This window comes from Podarcis filfolensis, assembly GCF_964270895.1.
Source record: "Podarcis filfolensis genome assembly, chromosome: 13".
NCBI lineage: Eukaryota > Metazoa > Chordata > Lepidosauria > Squamata > Lacertidae > Podarcis > Podarcis filfolensis.
In genome coordinates, this window is record NC_139615.1 from 42,731,203 (window position 1) to 42,741,528 (window position 10,326).

At 45.8% G+C, this 10,326-nt stretch overlaps 1 protein-coding gene and 1 long non-coding RNA gene across 2 annotated transcripts in view; both read left to right on the forward strand.

The window, feature by feature from the left end:
• The window catches only part of POLR1A (RNA polymerase I subunit A), a 41,669-nt gene extending 31,399 nt beyond the window's left edge, over nt 1–10,270 (forward strand). Inside the window, exons 28-34 of the mRNA XM_083582382.1 lie at nt 243–378; nt 2,469–2,588; nt 3,600–3,860; nt 4,874–5,074; nt 6,470–6,587; nt 8,007–8,171; nt 9,961–10,270. Of these exons, the coding sequence (XP_083438508.1) occupies nt 243–378; nt 2,469–2,588; nt 3,600–3,860; nt 4,874–5,074; nt 6,470–6,587; nt 8,007–8,171; nt 9,961–10,061 (1,102 nt within the window). The 3' untranslated portion in view covers nt 10,062–10,270. The remainder of the gene's footprint in view (nt 1–242; nt 379–2,468; nt 2,589–3,599; nt 3,861–4,873; nt 5,075–6,469; nt 6,588–8,006; nt 8,172–9,960) is intronic.
• Nucleotides 8,180–9,711, forward strand: LOC310748256. The gene is made up of 2 exons (XR_014541254.1): nt 8,180–8,706; nt 9,063–9,711. It is a non-coding gene; the product is annotated as an uncharacterized lncRNA (long non-coding RNA).
• Nucleotides 10,271–10,326: the final 56 nt, after the last annotated feature.

The following is a 10,326-nucleotide window of genomic DNA, read 5'->3' on the forward strand; positions in this document are numbered from 1 at the left end:
ACCAGATTCTGCATTATTTGAGGCTACCCTCCTACTTATGAAATGAAAACTATAGGTTTCAGAATTACAATAGCTATATTAATTTTAATTATAAAAACATCTTGGCAGGGAAATTCCCTTTGAATTTGTCCTCTGACTTGTCTGGATCCAGAAAGGAAGCATGTCTAGCATTGGTTGCGGTGATGCACAGTCTGGAATCCAATTTGAGGCTTTAATTGTGAATGTATTACTCCTTACTCCAGATTCTTTAAAATCTTGCTTGAAACAATTAAGAGGAAGAGTTCTAAGTTGGCATCTTACAATACTGTGAGCACTCGAAGAGCAATGCAGAGGGACTTAGAAGGCGATGGGGAAGACGGCGTATCCCAAGAAAACCAGGTAAAAATCTAGTCCTCTTGAGTCTGTTTGTACTGTGAATCCTTGGTAGGCTTGGTAAAAAAATCCCAGCCCATTTTTATTTGCATAGTTTTGCTCCTGCAGTTCATTCTTTCACGTACAGTGGTGCCCCGCAAGACGAACGCCTCGCAAGACGAAAAACCCACTAGACGAAAGGGTTTTCCGTTTTGGAGGCACTTTGCAAAACGAATTTCCCTATGGGCTTCCTTCGCAAGACGAAAGCCCATAGGGAAATCTCCAGGACAGCGGGGAAGCGCAGCGCGTCTTCCCCTCTGTCCTCGGACCTCCTCCGAAGGCTGGCGGTGGGGCGAAGAGACCTACTCCCGCCGCCAGCCTTCGGAAGGCTGCTCCGAAGGCTGGCGGCGGGAGGAGGTCTCTCCGCCCCACCGCCAGCCTTCGGAAGGCTGCTCCGAAGGCTGGCGGCGGGAGGAGGTCTCTCCGCCCCACCGGCAGCCTTCGGAAGGCTGCTCCGAAGGCTGGCGGTGGGGCGGAGAGACCTCCCCGCGCCAGCCTTCGGATGGCTGTCCTGAAGACTTGCGGTGGGAGGAGGGTTTTCCTTCCCACCGCCAACATTCAGAATGCTGTTCTGAATCTTGGCGGTGAGGAGGAAAAACCCTCCTCCCACCGCAAGCCCCGGGAACAGAGGAGAAGCGCTGCGCGCCTTCCCCTCTGTTCCCGTACCTGTCCTGAAGGCTTGCGGTGGGGAGAAAAGCCCTTCTCCGCACCGCCAGCCTGGCAAGCGGTCTCCATAGGAACGCATTAATTGATTTTCAATGCATTCCTATGGGAAACCGTGCTTCGCAAGACGAAAAACTCGCAAGAAGAAAAAACTTGCGGAACGAATTAATTTCGTCTTGCGAGGCACCACTGTATTGCAGTGGTAAACTGCTATCTTAAGTACGCAGGAGTTTTTTCAAGTGTCCAGGAATCATTTGTGTAGATATGTTATACAGTATAAGAATACTTCCTTCTGACCTTGAATCAAAGTATTTTTTTCTTGAGCTTTTCCCCCTTGGAAATGTTTCATGCTGCTTTTAGCAGTCATACAGGCATGTAAGTTGTGCCCAAGGTAAAAACCGATTTAATAATATGCTGGTCTCGGCATTGCAATTGATGAGAATGACCGGTTGAATTGTTGGTGATTTAAGATTGTTTTCCAGACCTTCGAAGGATCTTAGCTTTACTGCTCTAAGATTCTCCTAGCGGGTCAGCTTCCTCAGGATATTCTACAAAGCAATAGTTACTGCTAGAAAGCCTCTCAATTGCTTCCTGTATGATTCTCATAAGTCATTAGACTGTTGAAATACCGTATTTTTCGCTCCATAAGACGCACTTTTTCCCTCCTAAAAAGTAAGGGGAAATGTGTGTGCGTCTTATCGAGCGAATGCAGGCGGGAAAAGCCCCCAAGAGCCACACACACGCTCCACGCGGCTCTTGCAGGCTTTTCTACGAGGTGAGAGAAGGGCAGCCTGTCAATGACTAGCTGTCCTTCTCCCACCTCGTAGAAAAGCCCGCAAGAGCCGCACTCCCTTTAAAGAGCATGCGGCTCTTGCTGGCTTTTCCCGGAGGTGGGGGAAGGGACAGAGGGCAGCCCCTCAGTCCCTTCCCCCACCTCCCGGAAAAGCCCCCAGGAGCCGCGCTCCCTTTAAAGAGCCGCGCTGAGGGGCTTTTCCCTGAGGGAGGGTGACGGGCTGCCCTTCTCCCTCCTCGGGGAAAAGCCCCCAAGAGCCTCACACCGCACACAAGCTCCACGCGGCTTGTGAAAGGAAGCGCTGAGCATACAGGCTCTGCTCAGCGCTCCCTTTAAAAATATTTTTTTCTTGCATTCCCCCTCTAAAAACGTAAGTGCGTCTTATGGAGCGAAAAATACGGTAATCTACCTTCTAGACCTTAACAGCGCTATCAAGTGTGAAATTAAGGAAGCCTTGCGCAGTGGAAGCTTAGTTCTCTGTGGATGCAGAGTGCTCTTATGCCTAGTATTTCTTTCAAGCCTCATCAATATGACCCAAATAACCCATGTAAAAGTGTGAATCTCGAGGCCGTTCCCCCTTGCAGCTTTTCTCTTTGTTTAGGGTGACGATGAAGCTGTAGCTGAGGAAGGAGGAGGAGGAGGAGGTGCTCCTGATGCTGAAACAGGTGAAGGGGATGATGATGCTACAGATGCAAAAAGAAGAGCCAAGCAGGAGGAGGAGGTAATGATGTACTGTTAGGTCCCAGTAAAGGTAAAGGGACCCCTGACCATTAGGTCCAGTCGTGACCGACTCTGGGGTTGCGGTGCTCATCTCGCTTGGCCGAGGGAGCCAGTGTACAGCTTCCGGGTCATGTGGCCAGCATGACTAAGCCGCTTCCAGCGAACCAGAGCAGCGCACGGAAACGCTGTTTACCTTCCCGCCGGAGCGGTACCTAGTTATCTACTTGCACTTTGACGTGCTTTCGAACTGCTAGGTTGGCAGGAGCAGGGACCGAGCAATGGGAGCTCACCCCGTCGCGGGGATTCGAACCGCCAACCTTCTGATCGGCAAGTCCTAGGCTCTGTGGTTTAACCCACAGCGCCACCTGCGTCCCTCTTAGGTCCCAGTAGGCTCTGCTTGTTTCAGTAAGAGCCGACTAAGACAGGCCTTCTGCTCGGGTCAGCTTCTGAAGCAGAAGGAAAGGGAGGTGGGGTAAAGGGAAGGGTCTAAATACCTTAGGAGCAATATTTTGACCAAGTAATAAATCCGCTTCATTAAAGATTTGGCTTGCAGTGTTCTGTATTGAGTATATGTTGTCTAGAGAAGTATATGACACAAAGCAGCTTTATACCGGTTGCCAGATGACAGCCTGTGTAAGTCATGTTTTTAAACAAGGCTTCACCTGCCTGCTTTTACTTTGGAGGGAAAGCATCCATAGGGCCCTGATCCAGAACCTGCTATTGCTCCAGGGGTCTCACAGTTTTTTTCCTTCTGAAAATCACCCTCCGAAGGTGCTGTTTGTTGGTTTTTAAGCAGAAAACTAGTGTGGGGTGCCGGTTGGGATCAGGACATTAAGATCAATGGAAGATTCTTTTCTATGGCCCAATTGAAAGTGAAATTTGAAATTATCCTTGTACACTGGTTCTAGTACTTGGAGATGCAAAACTTCCTTAAACTTGTTTAAACATTTTCCCCTCTCTCTTTTTTTCTTGGTTATGGTTCGCCTCTGACTGAAGTGTATCTTTCTTGCAGGTTGATTATGAGAGCGATGAGGACAACGAGGTAGATGATGATGATATTCCGGATGAGGAAGAGACACAAGGGTTGGATGAGAGGAGCCCAGAGGGAACAGAATCTCAGGATGAGCCTTACGCTCCTTCCTGTAGTCAACAAACTCGAAACAAGAGGAAGAACTTGGACGAATTAGCACAGCAGAGAATTAATGCTGTGCAGGAGAGCAGCGATTCCATAGAGAGTTATGCCTACGACATAAAAAATGAACTGTGGTGTAAGGTAAGGAGGTGGAAGTATGTGCGTCTGAAAAGTGATGTGTTCAAGCTGCAGAACACAAACCATAATGTTGCAGTTGACCTATTTATTTAGTTATTTAGCATTTTAGCCCACTTTATTGCAGAGGCTTTAAAGTGGCTTGCAAATAAGAAAATGTAAACATTATTTACCAAATACAAACAGATATAGGCATAAAAGCAGCAGATAAAGCTCTAAAAGAAAATGACTAGCTAGTAGAAATCTTTTAGTAAAATACCTACACAATATGATAAAATAATAGGAGGGGAAGTGACCATTTGCTTTGTGCAATACAGTGTTCCCACATCAATTTGTGGGGACCTACTACATTTGTCACGATTCCAAAAGAGGGTGAATCTCCAGACCTATTTGCTCTGAGATGTTTCAGGAGTGGAAGCCTAAAGGACAGCGGGTCCCAAAGCTCTGCTCACCGACTGTTCTAGCTCATTGGGAGGTTTGTTTTTAAATCACTGTATTAAGAAGTGGGTGTTGTTGTTGTTTAGTCGTTTAGTCATGTCCAACTCTTTGTGACCCCATGGACCAGAGCACGCCAGGCACTCCTGTTTTCCACTGCCTCCCGCAGTTTGGTCAAACTCATGCTGGTAGCTTCAAGAACACTGTCCAACCATCTCGTCCTTTGTCGTCCCCTTCTCCTTGTGCCCTCCATCTTTCCCAACATCAGGGTCTTTTCCAGAGAGTCTTCTCTTCTCATGAGGTGGCCAAAGTATTGGAGCCTCAGCTTCAGGATCTGTCCTTCCAGTGAGCACTCAGGGCTGATTTCCTTCAGAATGGATAGGTTTGATCTTCTTGCAGTCCATGGGACTCTCAAGAGTCTCCTCCAGCACCATAATTCAAAAGCATCCATTCTTCGGCAATCAGCCTTCTTTATGGTCCAGCTCTCACTTCCATACATCACTAAAGTGGGTGTTAGGTTTGCTCTTCTCAGTGGATCGAAAAGGCTGCCTTTTAACACAGGATTATATTGTGTCCCCTTCTAGGTCTCACTGAAACTTCCTTTAACGAAGCAGTACTTTGACCTTGCCTCACTTGTGACAACTCTGGCAAACAACACTGTTGTCCAGGAGACAAAAGGGATCACACGGTGTCTCTTAAACGAAACCAGCAATAAGAAAGGAGAGATGGTGCTCACTTTGCAGACTGAAGGGATAAATCTCCCTGAGCTTTTCCGATATGCTGACGTATGTAACGATGAGCAATGGGGGAGCCTGTCATGAGAATGGCCTGATATTTTTTTTTAAGCTTACCTTGCAGCGTTTTCCTGGCGGCTTGAGAAGCTTATGCAGATCTCGGTCGCACCAAAGCTAAGCTGATAATAGTGCCGCTGATTTCAGTGAGAAGTCCCAGCTTTTGCTTTTGAGTAGAGCGTTGTGATTTTGCCATTGTCAAAATAAAACTGCTTTTGACCTATTGCTTCAGTAGCTGTGAGCAAATTTGAGGAAACGTTTCCTTTTGTGTTTGGGCAAAGTGCCCTGGAAATTGAGGTTGCATTTCTAATGCCTGATATTTGCAAAAGCTACTGTCAAAGGATAGTAAGAAGCCACAGAAATTCAGTGGAAAGTGGCTCACACTAGTGGAGAAGGGGAACAGCGCTGTCCATAAGGGGTTCAACCAATATGTGTTAACATATACCGTATTTTTCGCCCTATAGGGCGCACTGGCCCATAGGACGCACCTCATTTTGGGGGGGGGAATGAATAAAAAAAATTATTTTCCCCCCCCAGCCGCGGGGCAGGGGAAGCCCGAGCTTCCCCCGACCCCAGCCCCCAGAACAGGCTGCTATCCGCAAGCCTTGCAAGCCCAGCGGCAACTCCCGCCGGGCGCGCAAGGTTTGCAGACACCTGCGCGAAGCACGGGGCATCCTCCGGAGGGCGCCCTGTGCTCCGGGCTGCAGGCTGCCGCCCGCAAGCCTTGCGAGCCCGCGGAAACTCCCCCCGGGCGCGCAAGGCTTGCGGACACCTGCGCGAAGCACAGGACGTCCTCTGGAGGGCGCCCCATGCTCCGGGCTGGAGGCTGCCGCCCGCAAGCCTTGCGAGCCCGCGGGAACTCCCGCCGGGCGCACAAGGCTTGCGGATAGCTTCTTGAAGCCTGGAGAGCGAGAGGGGTTGGTGCGCACCGACGCCTCCCGCTCTCCAGGCTTCAGCGAAAGCCTGCATTCGCCCCATAGGACGCACACACATTTCCCCTTCATTTTTGGAGGGGAAAAAGTGCGTCCTATAGGGCGAAAAATACGGTATTTCCTGATTCTTGCTGTGAAGAACTTAAATGTTTTAAGAAATATTAGAGCAAACTGCTTGTAACGGTTTCTGGAATGGAATATGCAAATGATAATTGCAGCAAGTAGGTGTGGTCATGATCAGTCATGCAGTCTGCATCATGCACACCTCTGCCCTAAGAAATTGAGTCACATGCAGTCTGTGTTTGTGTGGTTTTTAATGGGCATGTTTAGAATAAATCCCCCTTCCCCTTGGTCTGTTAAGCTGCTGCATTTTTATTTGCTTTCCAGCAAGCTACATACACATTTCTTGATTAACTTCAAAAAGTAGCTCACCTGTCAACTGTCCCCTCTCTTTTAGATTTTTGACGTGAACCGGCTTTATTGCAATGATATTCATGCGATGGCCAATACCTACGGCATTGAGGCTGCCTTGAAAGTCCTTGAGAAAGAGATTAAAGATGTGTTTGCTGCATATGGTAAGATGGGGTTTTTAATTTTTTTTTTTATTGATACAGCAACAAAAAAAGAAAAAACACAAATACCAAATTACACACAGGAATAACCATAGGCACATGAGACTTCCGGGGTGGCGCCATCGGGAATGGCGGACTCCCTCTGAACTGGAGGGACCAGCTCCGCGCGAAACGGATCGTTTCCGCTACGGCGAAGCGGGGACCCTTTAAAAAATCACAGGCGGATGAAGCCTGTGACCATGGGACTCGGCGGGCACCTTTAGCGCCCCCCCAACCCGCAAAGGAACCCATTAACGGGCTCCGAAGCGAAGAGGGGGAAGTGGAGTTCCCACGAGTGAAAGGAAAATATGAAGAAGAGTCGCGGAAGGGACATGGAAGAGACTTGAGGGCCTCGGATATAAGGATACCAGGTTAATGCGCTAGATTAATGGGACAAAAAGGACTGACAAAATCCGGGACCAGGAGGAAGGGACGTTGGATGAAGATTGGATTGTTTTACTTTTTTTTTTCTTTTATCATTAGGACTGTTTTAAAATAATTGATGAATGTTAGAAAAATGTTGAAATGGAACTACTTGGTTCTAGTAAAAATGTTTAAAGAATTAGGTTAATGATATGGTTATGAGAAGTTGGTAAAAATAAGATTTAAGTTTTAAGTTTTAAGGTTTGCTATAAGACAAGATGAAAATAGATTAAGATAATGTAAGGACAAAATATTAAGAACTATGGAAAGGATTTGCTGTGATAATTATTAACCAGGATACAAGAAAGGGGAGGAGGAGGAGGTCAAAGAAAGAAGGTAATGAAAGTTAAAAACTTGAGAATGATGGATGTATTTTTTCTTTCTATTTTTCTGTTTTGTCTTTTTTTTGTTTTTTCTTTTTTATAATTTTTAAAAATCTTTAATAAATATTATTTATAAAAAAAAATAACCATAGACACATAATTTTCTTAACAAACAAAAAAACATATATTGGTCTTAACACTAAAGACCCAACCTCCCATCTATTACATATCTTGATTTCATATTACTGATTGCCAATACACACTTTTATCATAATTAAACTTTTTTTTAATATATCTAATTTCTTATATCTACCTTTCAACTACTACTGAAGTTCCTCGAGTGCTGCAACAGTAAGATGGTTTTAGATTGTCAGTTGTGCCTAACTGTAGATGCAAAACATAGCCTATCTGATCAAGCTTTGGGGAGGAAAAAACTCCATTCTGCTTGTATTGGCTGTATTTCCCATTCTCTCGTAAACAGTGCTCTTACAGGACAAAGAGATGATGCTTTAGTAAAGATTTATCAGCATGACTTAAAGGAAGATATTGGAGGACAGGCTCCATCAAAGTCCCCCTTTCATCTCCCTCTTAACTTTTTAAAGAGGCAACGCTCTAACATTCCTCCTTGTTTTGACAGGGATTGTGGTTGATCCTCGACATCTCTCTCTGGTGTCGGACTACATGTGCTTTGAAGGTGTTTACAAGCCACTCAATCGGTTTGGGATACAGTCCAATTCGTCCCCCTTGCAGCAAATGACATTTGAGACGAGCTACAAGTTTCTGAAGGAAGCCACAATGCAGGGTAAATAATCAGGGCAATCAGTGCTATTTCAGTACCGTATCCAAACCAGATTGCCTGATGGGCCCAGATAATCCACTCTGTCCAAGCATACCCAAAGCTCCATGGCCACTACCCTCTCTGCCACCTTTGCCGCAAATAGAATAGTTGTTATCCGCCTAATTAGAAGTGATGGGGGATATGTGGCCTTCCAGGTGTTGAACTGCAATTTCTGTCATTCATGACCCTTGGCCATGTTGCCTAGGGAAGATGGAAAGAGGAGTCCAGCAGCACTGGGGGGTCAGAAGTTCCCGTTCTCTGCTATAGGCAATTCTGTTACGCTAGAGAAAAAGTATGTATGCAGGCATAGATGATGTGCAAGATCAGTTCCTCAAATTATGAGCCTGGTCACCCTTATGAACATTTTGCATGGAGCTATTTACCTTTTACCCCAAGTCCAGCTACTCAGTGGTCATATCTGGTGCCTGCCCCCATCAACACTGACATTGGCATATCTTGAAATAATTAGGATTTACCTGTCTTTCTAATGAATTTCAAGGTGGGGGTAAGGTAAAGGTAAAGGGACCCCTGACCATTAGGTCCAGTTGTGACCGACTCTGGGGTTGTGGCGCTCATCTCGCTTTATTGGCCGTACAGCTTCCGGGTCATGTGGCCAGCATGACTAAGCCGCTTCTGGCGAACCAGAGCAGCGCACGGAAACGCCATTTACCTTCCCACCGGAGTGGTACCTATTTATCTACTTGCACTTTGACGTGCTTTCGAACTGCTAGGTTGGCAGGAGCTGGGACAGAGCAACGGGAGCTCACCCTGTCACGGGGATTCGAACTGCCGACCTTCTGATTGGCAAGTCCTAGGCTCTGTGGTTTAAGCCACAGTGCCACCCGCGTCCCCAAGATGGGGGTAGGGGAGCAAATTTTTTTTGGTTATTGGTTCATTTCCACATTTTATTTTGAAAGCAATTGTCCCTCAGGTGATCAAAATTTCTGCTGAACACTAGCTGTCTAAATTTGCATTACTGGTGATCATCACATCTGTGATTTAGCATGAATGAGAATTTTGGGGGACAGACTTACCACTCAACTGAAACAGGTGTCAAAGCCGGACTTCTTATTTAAAGACAATTCCATTCAGCCGGTGTGCTTGTTTCTTTAGGTTCTCTAAGAGCTGGTTTGCCACAACATGGTAACCCAAACTACGGCTTAGCAAAGCTACGTGAACATGCAGACACCTGGAAATAAAGCTTTGTCATCAGAATTAGGACTCATAGTTAAGATCTCTCCTAACTAGCCATGACTGGGAAGGGCCAAATTTGCTGCAAGAGCCCACACATTCACAGAGTCTCACTAAGCCTTAGTTTGGCTTACCATGTCATGTGAACATGTCATTTGCTATCAAAGGATCATTGGTCCCTGCAGTATCTGCAGTGTGAAATGGCCTTTGTAGTCTCCAGATGTAGTCAAATGATGTAAAAGGATCTCAGAAGAATTCCTTTTGGAGACCAGAATGGTTGTAGCCTCCTGTGTCATCTTTGAGATACAGAAATTTTTAAAAATAAAGTAATAGCATCTTCTAATACTGTTTAAGCTTCCACTTAATTGATTTGATAAAAGATGGATCAGCTAAAAGATCATCCTCAGTTTATATCCACCAGCAAGTGGCTATGCTACTCCTACACACACACACACACACACACACACACACACAGCAAGCCAAGCAAGTAATCTTTCTTATGTCAGACTTCCAAGTCCCAAAATATAAATGATCTGGTTTTGATTTCTTTTTTCCCCCCTAGGCTCCCATGATGAACTTCAGTCTCCTTCTGCTTGCCTCGTGGTAGGAAAAGTTGTCAAAGGAGGAACCGGCTTGTTTGATCTGAAACAGCCTCTAAAATAGTGTGCCTGCTTTTGCTTAACTTAAAGACTATTAAACTTTCTTTTCTAGAAAGAAACATGCTGCTATTTTTCTTTGTTTGATTTTGGGTTTTTCCAGCTGTCATTGAATGTAAATACTACTGTTGACCTTATTGAGTTGATAACTACTTGTGCCTTCGGATCTTCAGGAATTATATTTAATGATAATAAAGGTCTTGTGCTATTCCCTCAGTTTGTGTTTTTATTTACCTGTGGGTTCATTAATCAGAGTAGACAATATGTTCCGG